The sequence below is a fragment of the Manduca sexta genome, chromosome 21, assembly GCF_014839805.1.
Source record: "Manduca sexta isolate Smith_Timp_Sample1 chromosome 21, JHU_Msex_v1.0, whole genome shotgun sequence".
NCBI classification, from domain to species: domain Eukaryota; kingdom Metazoa; phylum Arthropoda; class Insecta; order Lepidoptera; family Sphingidae; genus Manduca; species Manduca sexta.
In genome coordinates, this window is record NC_051135.1 from 14,423,698 (window position 1) to 14,447,032 (window position 23,335).

General features: G+C 33.0%; 2 protein-coding genes across 2 annotated transcripts; one reads left to right on the top strand and one right to left on the bottom strand.

The window, feature by feature from the left end:
- Nucleotides 1-7,827: 7,827 nt before the first annotated feature.
- LOC119189984 (organic solute transporter subunit alpha-like) lies at nucleotides 7,828-14,920 on the top strand. The gene is made up of 6 exons (XM_037440863.1): nucleotides 7,828-7,843; nucleotides 10,411-10,559; nucleotides 12,006-12,092; nucleotides 13,202-13,298; nucleotides 13,648-13,894; nucleotides 14,504-14,920. Exons 2-6 carry the CDS (start codon nucleotides 10,492-10,494, stop codon nucleotides 14,701-14,703), a joined length of 699 nt encoding a protein of 232 aa, XP_037296760.1. The 5' UTR covers nucleotides 7,828-7,843; nucleotides 10,411-10,491; the 3' UTR covers nucleotides 14,704-14,920.
- On the bottom strand, nucleotides 14,912-20,281 carry LOC115443551 (paramyosin). Its single transcript, XM_037440864.1, is given in 11 exon segments — nucleotides 14,912-15,177; nucleotides 15,180-15,362; nucleotides 15,365-15,655; nucleotides 15,721-16,308; nucleotides 16,311-16,788; nucleotides 17,032-17,243; nucleotides 17,315-17,558; nucleotides 17,867-18,011; nucleotides 18,097-18,314; nucleotides 19,571-20,040; nucleotides 20,043-20,281. Coding segments are annotated over 11 exon segments (3,153 nt in total). The 5' UTR covers nucleotides 20,179-20,281; the 3' UTR covers nucleotides 14,912-14,989.
- Between the last annotated feature and the right edge of the window lie 3,054 nt (nucleotides 20,282-23,335).

Consider the following 23,335-nt stretch of genomic DNA (forward strand, 5'->3'; position numbering starts at 1 on the left):
CCAGACTCGGGCCTAATACTGAGCAGAAAAACCCAAATATCATTTTGCTCGACCCGGGATTCGACCCAGGATCTCAAAGCGCTGCTGTAAGGCGTACCTAAGTTCAAACCTACGAAAAAAAATGAACTTTGATGACCAGATATCAGTTAACTGAGGTCTAATTAACCCAACATAGGTTACATTGATCTCTATCTGGACTGGATATTCCTGGTGCGCTAAAGATGCATAGATGTCTGGTTGTACTACTAACAAATTCAGGCCGTTATGTAGTAGGTGTGTAACACGTTATATGTATGCTCTAACATGTTTATAATGCTATGTTTGCAGCTAGCCACGGATTTAGATCAAACTCCCGTCCGTTAGTCTATACCTAAAGTACTTGTAGTAAGCGTTCTCTATTTTCGCGCTAACCATATCTATATTCCTATGTAACTATATCATAATCTCACTTTATACATATATATACGTATAGTCAAATAATATATCTAGGCTTAAAATAAAACTCATTTAAGTTTAAATCAGATTCGTGATAACAATGTAGAGTTCTATGTACCGTGGTAATTTTTCAAATTGCAACTTCAGAAGCACAATTTTAATATCTTTAAGCCTTTTGAACTAAAGCGTGATAATATTATTGCTTCAGTATATTTGATTATGATTTATGTCGAAGCTTGTTTAATAGATCTCAGATATATGAGAGTAAAGTGTGATCGGTGGGAAAAGCTACTTTTTTAACAAGGTCAAGGCAACCTGACTCCACTAGACCTGATAGTAAGCGGAGTGGAATCTTGATTTAGTGTCGACTAATGAGATTATCCGTTGCTAGTCGACACAATTATGGCGACGTTTGAAGTCGGATATACACAGGCTTATCCCGGAACGCGACACATTGACGCCATTAAGGTGGAAACATCTGTATATGGTGGTCGTTATCCGGGCGGAAATAAATATCTAAACACCATCAGTCCTAGTTTATTGAAACAGCTATAATATGCCACTAATGCCTCTGCAAATGCACATTCGCCGGTCTTGTTTACAGCCTTTTAATATTCAAAATATAAATCAATTTTTAAAATAAATATTTATTCCTATAAGAATTACGTCATTTACAAAAATGGCAAATTTTTCGCAATTGCATTTAAAGCGCATTGCTATCTTAATATAAATATTATATGAAATATTATTACCACACTGAATGGTATTATTATTAAAAATGCCATATTATATTTAAATTTAGCTTTGCTTGTTAGTAGCATTGTATATTAGAAAGGCATATAATATAGACGTAGATTAAAGAAATTCATAACTAGATCTGAAGGTAATTAATGAGATTTCAAATTTAGTGAAGTGTAATATCCTAAAATTAAATTTAAAATAAATTCAATGACAAATTTAACTTTATTTTTACTCTAATTGCTACTTTATTCGCATTATTATTTTAAAATTAAATAAGTATATTTAAAGCAACTTTAATTTGAGAACATTGAACCTTCAGATCTAATATAAGCATTTTATATTTTAAAATGTACATGAAATTAAAGACGTGGCGTACAAAAACCGGGTAGGTACTCTCTTATCTTAAAATAATTAAATATTAGTGCAACAATATATCCAATAATATAGTATTCACAAAATATTAAATTTATAATATCATCCTTAATACTATAACATTGAAGTTTACCATTTTGCTCTATCAGTTACTATAATCGAAGAAATGCTATTAAAATATTATCCAGGCAAAATCAATGCCGATATTTTTGTTTTATGCTACCTGTATTTGCATTTTAAACAAAATACTTGTAAGTAATCAACAAGGCATTTCTTATTTACCCTATTCTTTAATTTAACTCCCTACTTTCGATAAAGTACCCCTAAGAATATTTCCCTGTTATTAGCTTCAATTTAATTTATATTCTTTACATATAACGCTTATTAGATTTAGGTCCTTATATCGATAGATCAATAATAATTAACTTTAAAAAGCACAATGTAAATGTCTCATAAATACATAAGAATATACCTCAATCAATTTAATGGACTCTCTATATTAATAGTTCATCGCTGTTAATATTACTTAATCATTTAAAAGCGATCAGTAAATCAGTTTGTGTGATAGAAACTTCACCATAGTTAACCTCTGCGTTGTTTGCGCCTTAGTAGAGCTATAGACCTAGCGATTATCTATGGAATGATAGAATAAACTAGATTAATAATTGTATTATGATATAATCGATTTCACATAGCAATAAGCATTAAAAAATAAAAATCAATTTTCACTTCGCTAATATTTATGTTAATAAATTAACATTATGATATACAATATTTAATTAAGTCCCGACGGATTCAATTAATTGGAATAATTTTAATAATAAATTGAATATTCGTTGTTTCTTAAACTATATTTAATCTTTTAATTGTAATATTACGTAATAATATTATAGTGGACGTGGCATAACGATAATCTATTAAATAATATAAAATATATTGCAATAATATTAGTACTCATTTCATTAAAATATATCTGTACATTTACTATCATAGTTTCAAACATAAAGTGTTAGGTGTGGCTTTTAATATTAAAATAAAATCATTTTCTAGATAATGATTTTAATATAAAGTATTTCATCAAAATAATACATTCTAAATAACCATATAGATGTTAAAATTAATTAATTTTGATATTGTAAGTGGAACATATATCGTACATTTATATTCAAAACTACTTCACGAAATTATTAATAAATTGTAGACATTTTAGAATAACAAGAAACTGTGTCTCTAAACATGTCTATATTTTACCAGTAATAATAAAATTTTACCCGGAAATTCGAGAAGTGCTTTACAATATAAATATATTATCTATAATAACCTCTATATTCGTAGGTAACTCGTATATCGTTAGAGATGCATTAATTAGTCGAAACACAATGTAATATAAAATGTATTAATCTAATTGTTAAATTTTTATTCTTGTATTTTCGTTTATTTGTGTACGTTATAGCTTTTAGAATAGCTATGTAAAATATTTAAAATTATATGTCAAATTATGTTTTGAAATGTATTCAGAATGTCAGAAACTGACGTAGGCACGATTCAGTTTATATATTAAGTCCTTTTGAACGGGAATATCAATGTTTGATGTGAACTCATACCAATAAATATCATGAGACAAAATATGAATGGTTTTTAGATGAAAATATGTGGTCTATAAATATGGAATTCTCGACCCTATTACCTAAATTACTACCATATACAACAATGAATTATCATCCTAATATATCAGGATTAAATCTCATAATGCCTTGTAATTCTCTAGCTCGAATTTTACCAACCGTTATCTGGTTACATTTCACGATATAATTTCCTCTTGTATTTAGTGATAGTAATGAAATTATAAATTATTAGCAATTATTATTATTATCTTACAACCATGATATGTCTAGTTGTACGTGAATGGACTGAATCAAATCAGTGATCGAATAAAATTGTTACGACAAAAAACGATTTTTATTTTTTATAAATACTTTTCGAAATCCTTATATACGAGATAATTATGATAATGATTATTTATGTTTCCGCGAATTTTAGACATAAAGCTATTTACGGATTATCGTGGTTATTTATATTATTATTTTCTCTCGACGTTTCGAACTGACCAGTCAGTAAATAGTGTTATTTTAATTGTGGTAGTCAACAAATACCATAACTCGACAATAACCATTATTTTTCTATAACTGCATAAAAGAACAAGCTAGTGGCTCGCTTGATGGCCAACACTGTGCATAGACAACTTTACAACTTGTAACACCATTTAAACGGTGGAATTACAAAGCTCTGTACTGCGCTCGTCATCTTCATTTTGATGTTAAGATTCAATACCTAGTAACTAAGCCTGTATGTTTCAAGCGAAACTGTTTTTCTTTATATGGACACGACAATGTTACCGCACTGCATCTGATGGTATATGCGGTCCCATAAAATGTTGACTGACGAGACATCATTACCCCTCGGCAGTCGACACAATTATGCCGGCCTGTTGGAACCGGATATATACAGACTGATCCTGGAACGAGACATACGTGGGCCACTACGGCGGGTTTTAACACCTTGTGTACGGTAATCGCTACAGGTATTAAATCCTACCACCAGCAAACTTAATAATACCTGCACAAGATAGTTTGTTGGTACATATGGGTAAAGCTATGTTATCCAACTAAACAGACTAGCATAGACCTGGTAAATCTAACAAATTCTATTTTAGTTCAACACAAACATAAACGTAATCAATTCAATGTACAGAACCTAACCTTTCTATGTAGTACTCATTATTACGAATGGAAATCAACCTATTAGTCAGCTCCAATCTAAATGCAAAATGAACCGTATATTTAAGGCAATAAAATCGAATGCACCTCTAAATTCAGGGAAAATTTCTGGACTTTCGATATATTCAACTTTGCGTCGTAATTGGAAGAAATAGGTGTGTTATTTGTTTGGCAACGTAGGGTGAATGTTTGTTGACGGGGTGCGGTGACGCAGTTACCTATTAGTAATTAGTCAAATTAGAGAGGGTGACGTCACTGCGTAGGTGCGGGCAAATTGAGAAGTTTCGAGCGCTTTGATATGTTGACTGGTAATGTTAGTTTTGATAGGAATTGCTTTGACGATAGTATAATATCGAGTCTAATACCAGAAGTAAGTATAAATAAATTAGATGGGTTAGTTCATGAAATGTCTCTTATGTTAGAGTTTGTCTGAGTGGCGATCACCAATTTGTCTATATCTGCAGTTAAGTTTAGCGTTGTATTGTTTGTGATTTTGAATGGCATTAAGAGTATTTACTGGTCTCTGGGGCCTTATATTAAATGTGTAAGGATGGCGACTGCAGTACATGGAGAGATTTGTAAATTAAAGTTTTTCAATTAAATAATTATAGGCACGACCCCTATATCACGTTATGGGATAGAATACAGGTGAAAAGTGGGTGCACTGATTGCATCTCTGCCTATCCCTTTGGGGATAAAGGTGTGATGTGGATGTATAACTATACAATAACATAATAATCATGAGGCTTATCTTCAGCTAATTTCTGACGTGATCCAGTTCTGTACAAAACCTATATTTTTTTTTCTAAATACAAACACTCGTACGTGTCCGGGTTTATCCCTCCCGTTGCTCGTCTAACGAACCCTTCACTAGACGTCAAGAGGTTTCGATATCACTCCTCGCTGCCACGGATTTTTGTTTTAATTACTCCGTTCGTTTGTTTATCCACTTTTATAGATACTCGTATATGTATAAAAATGTGAAATATTTTCTTCTAATTGTGTTTTTTTTTTGAGTGTGTATTTTTTGTCTCTACGTTGTAGTTTTGTAAGCAAGGTCGGTGAAATATGAAAACTCAATTTTTTTGGTCAAAATATTTATTCATTTTTATTTTTGAGATGTGTTATTGAAATTTTCTGTAGTTCGCATTGTATATTTTCCTTTGTAATTCAGGATGACACAATATTTCTCGTATTTTACTTTCATTTTTAAATATACTGAGATGATATTCAGGTTATATTCATATTCAAAAGTAAAGCAAGGAAAAATTCAGAGATGTTAAATATGTTTCTCAATTCTCATGTATTACAAGTCTTTAAAATGATCATTAAAAATATCTAAATGAATGTGTGAACACGTGTATTCGCCATCTACATTAAACATAATTATAAATTGTTGTCTATGTAATTTAAAAAATAATGTTTATTATTATAGTTGCAAAAAGGATATTTATAAAATTTCGGAAATTACAATTGAGTGTAGATTGGAATGAGGGTGAATTTAAGTACATTTCTCAGAATATTATGTTAATACTAACTTCACGATAATTAATATCTAACTTTTTTTGTGTAAAAAACTAAAAAATATTTGCATTATGGTAAGTGGGTGTATAAGTGGACAGTGGGTTTACCTCGGTCGAGCTGGCTTAGTCCCGCTGATTAAAACGCCTAAAATGCGACTATCATATATTATCATATATAAGTTTCATACATAATATGGTAAAATATGTATATTATATTGTGCGTAGGTTTTAAATTCCCCAGACAGGTGTAGAAAGGGGTTCTCCCTGTCCACTAGTAGGGGGTGACCCCTAGGGTCCCAAGCGTGAAAATTTAACAAGCACCCGCCCTTAAATATTACAGAGCGTTTTCGAGTCTGCGAGGGTTAAAAGAATTATAAATAACTTGGTACATTCCACAATTCACTCGTTCATATTGTATTGCGAGGCTTACAAGATGCCTTTGTTTGGTTTGAAATAAATAACTTTGCTTTGCTATAAAAGAATTGTATAAGCGTAGAACTAAGTGGAATTTTTCAATTCAACATTTCTATACGCCACTGTATAGCGCAAGTCATCCTGAAACATAAAACAATCAACACGCTGGCTGTAATGGTTTTTAACCTTATATACTGTACTGCTTGCACCAGTGGCGAATGGCTCATATAAACAGATTTCTCAGTTTCCCTTTTATAATTTATATTTAATTATCAATATAGAACTATTTGCAAACCGTATTTATGCATATTAGTACCTAATTGTTGAGTCGATTTCCCTTTAGAAAAAATTAACTCTTCACCACTGTTGCACACTGTTACTGACTAAGACACAGGAAAGGGTGCTATTCTTAGCTTGCTGACCCACGGCAGTTAATTACCTCAAGCAATCATTAAAAATACGTAGGTCTACATTTTCTGTGCCACAATTTTTATTGCGAATGACCTTATTTTAACACGTTGTTGAGGCTTAAAGTTCCCGTGTTATTTTCTACACGCAATGTTTATTTTCAAAGATTACGTTATTACCACACTTGTGAATTGCCACTGAATTTTTTGGAGAAAAATATTACAGTATCCTGATATATCCTATGAATTTTTAATGTCACAATATAACAAAAATATATTTATTGTATTCCTACAATAAATAAGGCATAACGATATACGATTATTATTATAACTTGTTATATTAATAATGCATTGACATAGGTATGTAGCTATTTATTGTTGTTTTGCAACATATCTTTGCACAGGGTAAAGCGTCATAGGAGATATAACTATGGTAAAGTAATTATATGGTTATAAATTATTTATAAATTTCCTATTAAGAAATGTAACAAACATACAAAGGGTAAATATTTGTTATTCCGTGGAGAATTGTGGCGCATCGATCCTAATCGCATTTCAATTAACAATGGAAACTTAACTAGATTGCCTGAGGTAGTCTGGAGCGAGCTAATAGTAGATTTCCTTTATGAACCTTATTCTGGTTGCTTTATATTTTATATTGATCAAATCACATTTCGTTTCATTAAATAAATGATTTGGTGTCATAAATGTTGCTAAAAGCTTTATGTGCAATTCGTCCATAAAATAAACGAATCGCATACCAATTTCCATTTAGATATAATTTTAATATTGTTAATATGAATTAGTTTTCACGATATTAGACTTCGCGTAAACCTTGTCAGCTGTTCCCAAGCAACACTACACTGAGTACATACTAAGTAGCGAAAGCAACTATCAGTTCCATAGCATTGTAGTGTTGCTCGGTAACAAGTGGACAGCATCTGTGACGCATTAGCTTTGATATACAATATGCGTTAAATAGATTTGAGACTAGAGATCGTATGTATAATAAGTGTTTTGTTTCAGCCCTTGGCTACTACGCCTGGGGGCTATGGACGTACGGAGCAGTGGTGTTGACAGTGGTGTGCTTATTCTATGTGATCTCTATACAATCAGCGCTGCGGCATTGGCGAGAATGCTTCACTAATGTGGCCATATATTAGCTGTATATCCTGTAAGTTGCAGTATTGTAATATCTATTTTTTTATTGAAATATAAGTATGTAATTTCTATTTTTTCATTGAACATGTGGGCGTGGGCTATGAGGTCGTCGGTTTTGTTCCCAAGGCGAACAATTTTGTTGTTCGAAAAATATAAAAGATACAAAATATTTTCTCTACATATTTTACAAAATGTTGGTGATTATAAGATTGAAATATCAATTAAGATGTAGGAGCACGTGCTATAAATTGTAGGTACCACTTCAGTGATCGAGGTATAATCATAATATTATAATATTAAAGGGAATCAAAATTTTATAGAAGAAATTCACAATTTTTTTTTTTTAACAAACGGGGAGGTGCACCTTTATATCGCGGGGGTTATAGATTGTGTATTATATAGCGTGTTTAGCGTGATTTGTCTTGATGAGTATGTGTTAGGTAGAGGTGGAGGTACTAGTGATTTAAAAAGATTGAAACGAAAATTAAACAACCTCCGACATAAAAACTTATAAAGAAAAAAAAAATTTGTTGGCCTTTAACCTATAAGTCCCCAATAATATTTTCATCCAAGCGTCGTCGCGTTAGTAGACTTAGCCCTGAGCTAGTGTATGAAATTCTCAGTGGTCACTCTGTTTTTCACAATATAGTCTTAAATCATTTTATGGTTAAAACGGACGGTTTAACTTCACTACCTAAGGAACTTGTGTATAACCTACATTACAGTTCTCAGAAAAGCTGTTACACTCGTTTCTACATTTCCCTATACAAAGATTATGTAAGTCAGTTTGAAAGTTTAAGTACTCAGTCATTTGCACAGAATTATAACGTGTAATATAGAGTCGTAGAGTAATATAAAGTAATCGGTTGCTTTCACCCTTAAGTGCTGTTGATTAGACAGAATTGGAACTATTTTTAAAAGGGTATTTTTGACAGTATATTTATTTATAATAAATTTGTAAAAGCATATACTTACATATTTATAACTTAAACGTTTAGTTCCTAGTTACAATTAGTAATCTATCTGTATAAACGTAGTTTTAAGCGTGTAAATAGGATTACACAACAAACACGATGATCTTTATCGATGTTTATTGCAGTGTTCAAATTGCTTTAACCACATTAAACTGGTGAAAGTCGGAATGTAATATCTTAATGTAACGTGTTCTATAACGTTTGTTTTCCTTATGGGAAGTTGCAGAGGAATGACGGGTTGGGATTCTTGGTATCTTATAAGCTAATTAAACTTCATTCTAAATATATAGTAAGTAAATTCTGAATTAATTTAAGTCACATTATGTTATATTCAAAGCTAGTATGTGGTCTACGTTTCTAGCAGTGAGGTTTTTGCTTGTTCAAAATTATAACTAGTTCTTGCTCCTTATTTAAACATATTTTGATTTAAATATCAATTGACAATAAACAATTTTTATATAATATCTTTCTCATGTTTCATTAGTCCAAACTTAAACCCTTTAAATAAATTAAGTAAAATCTATAGTTCAAACTTTTAAATACCTAAACGAAGTGTCGCTTACTAAATTGAAAAGAGATTTGCGCGACACCGCGGTCCGCGGGTCACTATTGCGTAAGGACTCGGCGAAATATTTTGCAACACGACCGAACATACGGCTCTTTGCGGCCGCGACCTAATTAATACAAAACGTAGATTTCTTAAATACTATTGATTTTTGTAAGTAAATTGTATCATTTTTTCATAATTCGATTTCGAGTCTTACTAGATATGGCACGAAAAAACAAAATATTTGCGGAACAAACAATAATATGTTGCTGTGGGATCAATATGTGGCCTCTGAGTTCACAATCGGCACCTCTCCCTCTGCGTCACAGAAATAGTTTTTCTTAATTATGTTATAGTGAGTAAACAAGATACGGCATAACATCTGTGGTGTGATTGATAAAGCTATTGGAGTTATAAAAAAAGTATTGTGCTGTACGTTAGAAAATCGCATCAAATAATAATATTACTTCTCTAAGCGATCACTCTCGCTTGGAGGACATTTGGTGGTATTCCACTATTGGAAACGCACCCTTATGGAGGATAGGTCGTACGTTGAATAAATTAATTTCGTAACACAGCCATTGTGAATACGTACTTGACCAAATTGCTTGTGAAGCATACATCGATGCCGTGGGATCGTTTGCAAATTATCCAAAACATTATCGGCGATAAATAAATATAATCACTACATGAATATTTTCTTTTGAATAACATTGACGCCTAAATTTAAATGAGATTAAATTTATTTTTCCGTATTTTGCATTTTTTTACGAATTATAATGATAAACTACGTATGTATATAATATTATAAATCTATTCTTTATAATGATTCATGCATTACCTACGGATCATTATCTAAAAAAGATTTAGTAGCTTTAAGCGTGTGATATGAGATATTGTATCACAATCTATAATATCACATGCTAAATAACATAATCATTTTATTGTTGCGATTTGAAATCACTATCACCGTTAGTAATCGCGCCCAGCTTACAACCAGGTCAAGGCATTCGTCCCGTCATAGCTAAATTATAAATCGACATAATTCTATAATTTCAGATCGTGGCTGCGGCAGGTTTCTTAGTTATAGTCTTGCCGAGATTTCGGTTGATCGCTGAGGCCATAGCTCAAGAGGCTGTCATGATTGCCATGTATCATCTGTTCTGTCTGATGGTGTCGGAATGCGGCGGAGCTGACCGGGTCGTCAGGTAAATATTATATAATAATAATAATAATATCAGCCCTGTATTATATACTTGCCCACTGCTGGGCACGGGCCTCCTCTACTACTGAGAGGGAATAGGCCTTAGTCCACCACGCTGGCCTAGTGCGGATTGGTAGACTTCACACACCCTCGAAATTCCTATAGAGAACTTCTCAGGTATGCAGGTTTCTTCACGATGTTTTCCTTCACCGTTAAAGCAAGCGATAATTCACAAAGAATACACACATAATTTTTTAGAAAAATCAGAGGTGTGTGCCCTTAGGATTTGAACCTGCGGACATTCGTCTCGGCAGACCGTTCCACAACCAACTAGGCTATCGCCGCACTACACACAGGTAAATATTACTGACATATATACCTACGTCCTGTTTGGCGTGGACATCTTCAACTTTTGCTGTAAGTGTTTAAGTCTTGACCCACCATAGTGTGGGTTTGCAGACTTCATATTACCTTAATAATTTTTCTGGAAAATTTTAGATAAATACGTAGATTTCTTTATGACGTTTCTCGTCAACGCTAAAACTAGCACTAATAAATATTGAATACACACATAACTTCGAAAAGTTAGAGTTGCGAGTGTTGACGGCGGAATTTGAACCTACGAAATACCCTATCGCTACTTAAAATTATTTTCCAATTCAATCTCGTGAAGTTTCGTGCGTTTACTATCCCATTATCGCAATTGTAGAAGTGTTTGACATAGGTACATATATCAGGTTTCTGATCATATCGCCACTTCCACTAATAAAAATATAACAGGATTGAATTGGCTTTTATTAAACCGAAGTCTGCAAAACAACGCGAAAGCATTGTGTATTTTATGGTGATGGGTTTATGGTTATGAATTGGTTACCATAAAAAATATTTTTCAGATTTATGGGGTGTCTTATTTAGAATATCAGTTTCCATTGTATCATATGACATATTACACCAAAATTACCGTCTATTATATTTTGTAAATCTTATTTAGTACCAAATTAGTCATAGATTTTTCATTTATCCTGATTGTTAAATATCCCAATCATGATGACGATGGCTATTCAAGTGAGTAGTTTTTTAAGAAACCATAGATTTCGGTTTAATTATCTTTTAGCTACGTGACAAAAAATATTCTCCTGAATATTATTAATACCTACTATTGTCTCGGAAAAAAATGTAGTTTCAAATGTAAAGTTATTTTTTTTTTAACTTCTTGGACCGCCGTTGCAATGGTAGAGATGGTAGACCGCTATGTTATTCAATGTAGACACTACTGTATGAGGAAGCCTGCAGCCGTCCCTAATGCTCCAAAGATGGCTACCGCGGAGTTTTCGGACGCTATATTATTAATAATACTATAAATACATAATACTTTTTACTCTTTTATCCCAAAGTATTTGTCACCTAATAAGAAATAAAGATGATGATTGTCTCAAGTGATTTGTTTCAGGCGTGCCCCGGATACAAGGTTAGAGACCAGGGTGCTGCCTTGCTGTTGCTGGCCGTGTTGTGTGATCCCCCGACCCAAATTACAGAAGTAAGTCTGATTGATTGCTTGCTTTGCGATATGTATGCAACTCAGTCAAATTTTCGTGAATTCTTTTCAGAATACTTATGGAATATGCGACCTCTAGAATTGACGATATTCTTTAAGTAGAATTAAATTATAATGATAACACTACTATTTACTTTAAAAATTTGAATACACATAAATCAAAAATATTCTGGAGTTCAAAGACAACATTCTGATTCGACTTTTACTAGAGATATTTAATTTATAGCCGGAGAGTGTGACATATTTTTATCTCAGAAAAATGTTTATCGTCTCTGCAGCGGCTAATACATATTTTAAGAATTGTTTGATTCGGACCAAGCAGCGAGTAAATGCTAGTTACTAAGAAAAGAATAATAATTACACAATATTTTAAAAGTACCAGAGCGTGTACAGGTAGGTATTAAGAAAACCATTATATAACGACTGGCAAAATATTTAATTTTCATCCATTAGCTTTCAAGTAAATTGATTATTTTGTATGTCAACACGCTGGGTAATCTTTTAATTTCGTAATTGGCAAGATGATATCTACGATTAAGTAAATATAATTCCACATTTTCTGTTAAAACCATGCAATTTTCTACCATAACAATTATCTAAGTGAATAATAGCTGCTTTTATATCGCCCTACCTTCTATTACTCCCAGACGAGTTTAATTATTACTGAATTTTAATAAATTAGTTGGTGAGGTACCTGCTTATAGTTGAATAGCATGCATGATAACAAACAGGAAAGAGCATTGGATAGACAAGCCAATAATTTGCTTCAATAATAGCAGACAAAGAAATAACTAGAGTTGAATATTATTTAAGAGGAAGACCTACACTTGTTGTAGGGCTCGTAGCAAAGTTCCTTTTTTACTATCGTTAACGCTAGCGTTGTATTTATGAATGACATTTTAGCTATAGAGTTATCGTTAGGATATTATATCATTCCCCTGCATTTATTTTGTAACGTAATGATCATAGGAATTGTATGAAATTGCATAGGGTTCGGTATTCTAAAATTTTAAAATTTTAGCGTTTTTCTATAACTGAGCATTTTAATATAGAATATTTACCTAATTTAAAAATATTAAAATTTATTTCAGGCGAAATTTGATGTGGGTGCGATATATAGTGTTACAAATGCCGATCGTTCAAGCGTTGATTTATGTTGTGTTGCTGGCTCTATGGGCAGAGGACATGGTGAGTTGTATAAAACTCTGACTTGTTACTAAACCATATACTTGTACATTTATTATGGGCTAATGTTTTAAACACCAACTGATTAGAATATAATATATGCTTTTTTCTTTAATATCATAATGCATTATTTCAATAGCATTTTGATAAACTATAAGCACATTGACACCTAGTCGTTTTGCTGAATAGGTTTTGTTTTATTTTTATTAAAAGATAGATGTAAATGTTTTTCTACAAAAAATATATAAAAACTCGTGAAATAAAGTAGTTGTTATCATAATGGCCCATAACTTTTAGGATCTAAGAAATAGTATAATATTTTACATAACTGTAAAACGTGTTGAATTTCCAGATGTTATACCACCGTTATTTCGCGTACCTGCAGCCGTTTGTCGCAGCGTCGATACTGACTGGCGTGTGGGGAATGATCATGTGCGTACGCCTTCTGGAATCTGCAGGCTATAAACCAAAAGCTAGGTTTCTGGTGCTGCAGTTAGCGCTAATCATCGTGAAGGTCCAATGTGGATTTGCTAAAGTATTGCCGGAGTTTATAAACATACGGTGTATTACGTCTTTGCATCCCTCCGTTTTTGTTAATAGTAAGTATTGTTTCTGTCCTATCTAAAGACACAATAGGTGTTAGGGACCATCTGCTCCTAACCATTATGAGTTGAAAATAGAGGGGAAAAAGGTGTCGGAAGGAGAAGGAAGTCGTGGCTATACAATGGACGGGATGGGAATAAAAACTATTGAAGAACTATTCCGATTAGCCATGGTCTAGGAGAGGTTAATGAGGAGAGGAACTCGCTGCCAATCTTTAGTAAGAGAGAGGCACTTCAAGAAGAAAAATTGTTTATGGAGATGAAACATTATTTACAGCTAGAGATGTGCTTGTGGGTTCATTTGATGCCCTCCATATTATAATATTAGACAGAGTGATTGAATTATAATTTAATTAATTAAATGTGTGTAGCAGTATTAAAGGTAGTCAGTTTTCAAGAAGTCGGAGAATCGATTTCTACACACGTTTTAAAATGGTTTATTCTTTTTTATAATTATTTTTCCTTTGACAACCTAATATATTTTGAAATGTGATAGGTTCATAGTATGTATCATAATAATAAAATACATACCTATTTATAGATATCATATATCTAGAATTCTGAAACGACAGCGCGAAATAATTATATTTTCTCTTTTTATTTCAGTGATTCAATATAGTATTATGATGCTAGAGATGCTACTTTTATCGATATGGGCTTGGCGCTTGTACAGAGTACCACCAGGAAAGGATGTAGACAAAGTGCCTCGAGTCATGGTGGCTGTGTTAGACGACAGTGTCAAGTCAAATGAAGTGAGAACACCGTCCAGTGTCGAAAATAAATCATACAATGGAAGAAGCGAATGAAAATTGAATGTTTTCTTCGTTGTTATTGATTGAAGTCAATTACTGTCGAATATTAATAGAAGTTAATGGAGGAATACATGACAAAATGTAAATATTATAAAAGTAGTTTCAAATCTACCTAAATAAACAATGTTTTATCTTAGGTGATATCTGTACCTGAATACGGTTTATAATGATCTGTGTGTTGTGTAAGAAATAAAATAAGACGTAATAAATATCTTATCTTGTTTTAATTAAATACGCGTTAACAATTCATCTTACAGTGTTTATAGTAAATAGTTTACTTTCATGTTTCGTCATTCGTGTCGCATTCATTACTTTTATCTTCAGTATCATCAGAAGGTGTTCCGGCGCGTGAGTTTTCAGATCCGTAAATGTTGTGTAATTCTTCCAACTTGTAATGTATCTTTACACCTTTTGACGTGGTTTTATTGACTTTATTTACGAGAGATTTTGTTTGTTCTTCTAATCTTTAAGACGAAGATCCCGAGCTGCAAACCTGGCTTCGTGGTCGTTAGACGTGGATGGTTCCGATGCTCGATGGCTTGAACTTGGACTGTTATTATCATCTAAAAATTGCTCATTACCTTCTTTGTCGCACGGTGTTAGGGAATTACTGTGAAGGACGTCCAATTTTATATTTATCTCTTCGCCCGTTTTAAAGTATTTGTTATGGTTTTGACTACTTCCGAGCAATTCTCTTCTAATTTCTGAAGTCTTTCATCTTTCTTTGCCAGTCGCTCATTTTGATGTTTAACATTTTCTAATATGTTTTTGATATCAGTCATCTTGTTTTGTAAGTTGCCATCGTTACTTGTAGTTGATTTTAAATTAACACTAGAAATATTTTCTGGGGCTTCATTAGCACCTAGGGACGATGTTTCTTCTGCATTTGTATATGCTTCGACTAAACCGACGTCATTTTGTGTGGTTTCTTCAATAAATGCCTCGCCTGTCTTATTTTCTGACTCAGTTTCGTCATCTTCGAATGAATTGGGATTTTTCTCTTTTAAATACGATTTGCATTTTCATTATTATTTGTTTGTTTACTGGTTGTTGGACGATTAATAAGATGATCTAGAGTACTGTTTAATTGTTCACTAAATTTGGCCGTTGCTTGTGTTTTTTCAACAAAGCGGTACTATTTTTCTAAGTTTGCCAATTTCTGGTCCCTTCTTGCTAATCTTTCATTTTGTAGCCTGATATTTCTTAAAATCTCTGCAGGATCGATGACGGTCATAATGGAGCCATCGGAAGAAGATATTTGTGTTGTGCTGCTCGATGCATCGACACCTTCATTAGTACTTATTTCTGTATTTAATGAAGAAAGATCCATGGAACAATCGTCTTCGACTACGGATTCATCAATGCAGGATTCATCATTTGCAATATCACAGAGTTCGTCTTCTGTTTCTTCACATATTTTTTCACTTTTAAGTTGGTTTTCACTCCTACTTAGGTCAGACCCAGGATCGTGATTGTCATCGCCATCTTGAGCATCTAAAGGTAAATCCGCTACATCTATCATGTCACTGGCAGGATCTTCTCTTTCAGCTACTAAATTAAAATCAGCACTGGAATCTATAGCTGTTTCAAAAGATTTTTCAGCTTTTTCTTACATCTCAAATGTGGCTCGGCGACATACTCACTCTCGTCATTTGATTCTGATGATTCATCAGAAAGTCTTTCGTCACTGTATCCGCTTTCTGCCGAGTTATTGAATGATGGCGAGTCTGATTTAGTCTTTCTGCTCGAAAACTCAGCCCTAAGCTTTCTCCAGTCTCTTTCCGATTGTGTATTTTTCTCCCGGGCTTGTTCCCATTTTTCACGACAATATTCCAACTCTTCTTTGAGTTCATTTAATAGTTTTCTTTTTTGTTGCAGTTCATATTTCAGTATTTTTTCATGTGTGTGCAGTTGGTGGTGATGTCTTCGTAATCTACTTACCACATGCCAAGTTTTAAGTTCTGTAGTTACCAAACAAAGTCTACGTTCCTGTTCTCCTAATCTTGTCTCCAAATGCGCATTGAGTTGCTTCATGCGGTTAACTTCCTTGATTAAGCCCAGTTTTTCGACAATAAGATCCTGTAAATAAAATGTTGTTTACTTAACTTGGTTTTTCCAAACTAAAATATAGCGAGCAAGATGTTGTATTTCCTTAAACCAAACTGACATGTTGGCTCCATACCAACTTTCACATAGTTCTATCGTTCTTTATGTATAGACCAAAATACCGGTCATGAACGATTTTATTTTAGACTAAATTGCTTGTTGACCGTGACTCAAAATTTTATTGAACAATGCAATAACGATGAGTAAAACACTTACCTTTAATCTGATGTAAGTCTGACTAACGCTTGGCACTAATACGGGACCAGATTTCGTCTCAACAGACTTGTAGCACGTTGTAACTTTTTCCGATGTATTGACATCTGCAGTGTTCTGATGACTCAGAAGTTCCATTAATACTTTCCAAACTTTGGGTAGATTTTCGACGATTTCTTCAGCGGTTGTATTTTTAGAGGGATGACATTCTGAAACTGAAATAAAAATTATAAATTAATGGAAATATTCATTATTCCTATAAAGAACGTTCGGACTAAATACATACCAGATTCCTCAGTATTATCTTGTTCTATTGTGCTATCAGGCTTTTCTTCTTCGGATTTGTTTTCTTCGCATTCGTCAACCTGACTAACTAATTCTAATAAAAGTTTAGGCAAAGCTGAAGATGCTTCGGATCCGTTTTCCCTTTCGGCCATGTGGGTGAGCAATCCATGGTTTTCTTCAAGTCTGTGCACTAATTTATCTAAATCTTGTTTTGATTTGTATCCTAGTAGAACTTGAGAGAAAAGCTAGAATAAAAATTTAAGAAATAAGTACCTACTCGGTATGAAGAGTTTTTTATTTCGTCATTCTCACTTTATTGGAAATAATGTCGTTTAATAGCGGTGTATTTTACACTTTAGCAAAAATGACGAATTCTTGGTCAAATTGGTTAATTATATTTTGCATGAGTAAGTAAAGTGAGTTAAATAGGATTTAATTATGGAGAAAATAGCGATAGGTTTATCATATGATGGGACCGAAGAAAGCTGCATTTATGTTAACACTAAATTTATGTCATTAAAGATTTCTAATCCAGAAAGTCGGTTATTGTTACCTTGTTTACGACTGCCATTTCAGCTTTTAACACATTTGCTTCGTCTTGACAAGTGGATATTTGCATTTTCTTATTTTCTATTGATTCTTTTAATGATTCTATTTGGGATTCGAGTTCTTCTATGTTTGTAGTAAGACCTTTACACCTGCAAATAAAAATTGTTATGATATTTACAAGATCGGGTGGATACTAATGTAGTTATAATAAAAAATAAATTTGAATAAGCTTACTTATTGACTTCCTCTTGATAAAGCCGTTTTTGTTCATCTAATTCTCGAACTAACCCTTGCCTAGTTACTTCACCCAATCTAGCTCTTTCTTCGTATAGACCACGTAGAGTTCTTATATTTTGTAATTGTCTCTCATATTCTTGCCTCAGGTCAGCAGATAAGAGATTTGTTTCTCTGTCAGCTAGGGTTCTCTCAATTTCATTCAACTTATTTTTTAACTGTAAATAATAATGATATTAAATTTTGTTATTGGTATTTGTACTATTTTGGTAATGTAAATACTCATGAGCAATAGTAGGATTACATAAAATAATTATGACTTTGTGCGCTCCTTTTTTATCATAATTATATTTTATGAAATAAGTTTCTCTTAATTCTAATCAACACTATCAATTACACCGTCGGCGTATTCGAAAGATGTAATTAAGCACTCAAGATATTATTTAATAACAGGTCATCCTTATAATATTACAACAACGTGTTATATATAAAATTACCTAAATTTACGTATTGTAAATACGGAGGTAGATTTTTGCTTTGCATGACGAGACGAGCTTGCCGTTCGTTTGATGGTAAGCGATACGACAGCCCATAAACAGTAGAAACACCATCCAACACCTTGAATTACAGAGTATTGTTTGGTATCCCACTGCGCTCGCCATCCTAAGACATGAGATGTTAAGTCTTGTTATGTCCAGTAGTTACACTGTCTACAATGTCCTTCAAAACGAAACTCTACGCACTGCTGCTTGGCGGCAGAAATAGACATTGCAGTGGTACCTACCCAGATGGACTCTCACATATAAGAGACCTTTTATCAGTAAGACCACCAGATTACTTAAAAATAAATAAAATGGATAAGTTTATTCGTGACTTATTTCTAGAAAATAATATGTTTATATGTTGAAGTCTAATATGTAACAATATAAGCGTAAACAGTGCAAAATAGAGGAGATGCGCGCCTGAATAAATATTTGTGTTGTTCATATCACAAAAATATTTATTATTATCAATATAAGGTACTACAGAATGTATGTAAGTTTGGCATTTATTCAAAAGCCAACGTCAACGTTGCGTTTTGTGAGCGTGCTCAATGCGGTCCATGCCCTCCTATGGCACACCCGCAGGTCGTTGGCACATAACATGACATTGAAGAAATTATTCCGTAGTAGCCACGTGATTGACACTTAAATGCATCAAATCGAGAATTCAACACAACATTATTACATTTATTGCCAATAATTCATTATGGTTATATCAAGAATTTCATAATATGCGTGAATTATTTCATAACAATTTATTTTAGGACATTAGTTAAAGTCGCACGTGGGAGGTACTTACGATCGCCGCTTGGATAAATGAAGAGGGTAAATGCGACGGTAAACCTCTAAATAGGTTAGTAGTTTTTTACGGTTTAAAGAAGCTCTGCAGCTGGCAAATACTGCTTAAATTATTTAATAAACAAAAGCCTTACCTCGTTAAGCTGTCCCTCACGCAGATTTATCATAGTTTTACTGACTGATACCACTTCCTTCAGTGCATTTATCTGCTTGATAGATTCTGTATTTTGTGCATTCAAATCTGCAATATCTGAATATGCGCCTTGTAAGGCAATGTTGGCGTCTGCTAAATCTCTTCTCAATTTATTATTGTGAGATTTCATCTTTTCGAATTCGTCGCTTATTTGAGCAACGGCGTCCGTTAAATCAGAGTTTTCTTTAGATGATTGAAGATTTTCTGGGATTTCAATATTATTGATAAGTAACAATTCACGTAGTTTACGATTGCTTTCATATAATTTCATTTTAGATTTTTTTTCATTTTGTAACGACTTTTCTAATTCTTCTTTTTCGGCCCTGTGTCGAGATAAAATTTCTTTTCTTTGTTCTCTTTTGATATTTAACTGCCTTCTGAATTCCTCCATTTCGTCTTCTTTGGCTTTTTACGAGCTTCATCTTCAAGTTGTTCTTGCAGATTTTCTTCTAGTTTCTCAATATCGGCGTTGCTCATTGTTTCACTTTCACTCGTGACGTTTTCAGCGTTGCGTCCTCCCGCCGTGGCAGTACTGAACGCGTTTCCCATTTTGGAATACTTTTATAAACAAAACGCACTTTCATATGTACGTAATGAAAACGAGGATGCACGATTTAAAATAGGTAACGAGCAATACGTTTTAATAAAGACAAAGGATTGACGACTGCTGGATCAGACTAACGTACGGACGGTGAAGCAGTGGCGTCCCGAAATAGCTCCCTCGTCAGATCCAGACATGCGCAGGCGCGTTTCGATAGTGCCGCTGAGACGTAGGCACCTTTCGACGAACTTATCTCGTTATAAGTATTATTTTTACACATTTATTAGCCGCATGACTAGCTGTTGTGATATATAAAATTGTTTTCATGTTCAAAGAAAGCGGTCGTCCTTGGCCTATGTCACGGGAAGCGTTTGTAATTGGTTAGGATGCATCGAACAAGTTCAAATATTGATCTCATTAGTTTTTTTTACGTGTATTTACCATTTCTTTTACGTATAAAGTTATTATTTCCTACCCAAACATTTTTTTATCTTCACGTTTCTGATTAATTATAATCCGTATTGATTTAATAAAATCGCATAATATTATGTATTAAACTTATCTAGTGATAGTTTGTAATCAGCGTTAGGTATTATAGACACTACATATTTAGCTATATTTCTGTGTAAATTTATTCCTAAATAAATAAAAAAATCCTACATAACAATATTATCTGTAACACACAAACTTTTTGAGACCTCCAGAAAGCTCGTCAAATATATATTTGTACCTAGAAATAAAGTGTAGATACCTTCAAATCGAGATTAAGGTTTTAGCGAGTCAATAATTTAATCCTTTGTTAGTTTCCCCGTTTGTTATTGAGATTAGATTTTTGTTTTGCAACAAAAGAGAAATTGGTAGTAAAACTTGAATGTCATTAGATATGACATTATTTAGGCTTCTATTAAACCTGTACGTATTTTTGACCCAAGTACACAATCTAGGCACCTATTGCGATAGTGCTATAGCGATATGTTTATGTAAGTATATTTGAAGACGGAATAAACTGACATGCGGAAGAAATGCTTTTAATTGCGTCATCGGTACTGGTATCAATAACCTGTCTTGTTACAATACGATTTGAATTTGAATTCTCTAAAAATACCCTTCAAAGCGCTAAATGCTTAGATAGGAATTTATGGCGATTTGCTCGTGTTTTGGTTCATTTGAGGTTGATGATCTATCTAGATAAAATAAATTTTCTACCCATTCTTAATAATAATGAAGATTTGGATTGCAGTTGTGCTACTTTATTTGGTAACAATTTATGTAAAAAAATTGTTTCTGCTCATTCCTTCAGTCTTACTAAAGTACTTATTGTTTGTTTTATATCAGTGGTCGTCCAATGGTCGAAATTTCACCGTCGAATTTAAAATAAGTACTTATATGTCACACATATTTATCATGCATAAATTTTATTTTTCTGCACTCCTTCTCTTAATGAACTTTAATAATTATCTATGCCAACACCTCTCTGTGCGCGCAATGTGAGTTAAAAGGGGTAGTTAGATATTAAAAAGGACATTCTTTACGTATTAACGTACTTGCTAAAGAGGAAAAAAAATATGCTCAGAAAATTCACTGGATAAGTTCAACTATGTAATAATGTAGGTAGATCATATGGTAGAGCTTTTAAGTACATTTTGCAATACCAAATAGGTTCCGATTTCACGCCGACGTTCCACGCGATTGCAGCGCTGCCATGTAGGCAACCGAGACGAATTATCTGTCACATGAAAAATCTGTGTAAAATCTGCACAATTTTAGTTCTAACCCCAAAACAATGATAAGCATTGTTCTGAGGTTCCAGCGACCTTTTTTAGGTCCGAAAACTAAAATTTTTGTTTGAAAATGGCTGGCAGCTATTTTGCAAAATCTTCTATCTTCCGGTATGAAACCAGAAAATACGTTTAATTTGCCATATATCTGTAAAAATTACATATTGACTAAATATGTAATAAGTAGATATCTGCATGTAGTCTGCCACATAAGTAGTTGAACAAATTCAAAACTTCAAAACGTTTCTGGACATAAACTTTTTTGTTTGTTAATTTAACCGGCATACTATTTTTTCTTTATGTAAAGTAAAGTTAGCCCTGTATAAATAAACATGGAGTCTTGTATATATTATATACCTACTCTTCGAGACATGTCGTGAAGAAGAAAAGCAGCCATGCAAAGAAACAAACAGTTAACTGTTATTAGTCCTAAATTCTCAATAATGATTTTTTTATATTTGTCCTTAGAGGACAGGCTATAGTCTGACGACCATACCAGGACCATACTGCCTAGCATAGTCTTACGTATGTTTTCATGACAAGTTGTCAACATGAATGACAGAGGAAATTGGCAGTGTGACAATGTCTATGTAAAGTTTATATATTATTTTGTCAATGACATTGTCTAATAATAATAAAGATGTATTCCATTTTACTGTTTATAATTATTGCTATGTTATATATTATATAAATACGTGGTTATATTATTATTTCCATATTATAAGGTGTGCAGTTCGGTATGATTAATAGATGGCGCTTTTATTAATTTTGTCATTACTATTTCTCTACAAATTCCCAGACGTAAGATCGTTTTTCCTTTTAAATGTCAATCAGCCACGATCAGGCTAAGTGAAAATAATTTTCTTTCCCAGTTTTGAGTCGTTTGTTATTAACGTTTACAGTGTTTTCATAGGACGTGTACCGAGTCACTCAATATTCATTGGCAGTCGGCTAAACATAACAGAATATAAGTAAATATATCACGTTGTGTCGAGCGAGATTGATTTTTATTTTATTTTGTTATAACAGTGGCTTTTGGTAACAATAGCTAAAAATTCACTTTGTGTGCGTCACGATTCAGTTGTACAACAAATTGGACATGCCATAATGTGAAATATGAAGTAGAATAAGCTTGTTGAGCAATGGATAAGAGTGCTAAGAACTCCTTGTAAGGTAAAATTTAGCAATATTTTGCTATTTTAGCTCTTTTCTAAGAGTAGAATCTATGATCTATGCCCTTCTCGTGTCATGGAGTAGATGTAAACAGTTGGATGCGTCATGCTCTTAAGCATTTTACATGTTTGTAGACTAGCTTATACTCATTCTGCAGTTACAAGTGTTATTGTTTTTGGTTGAATATTAGTTGCGGTATGAGTTAGCTGTACTG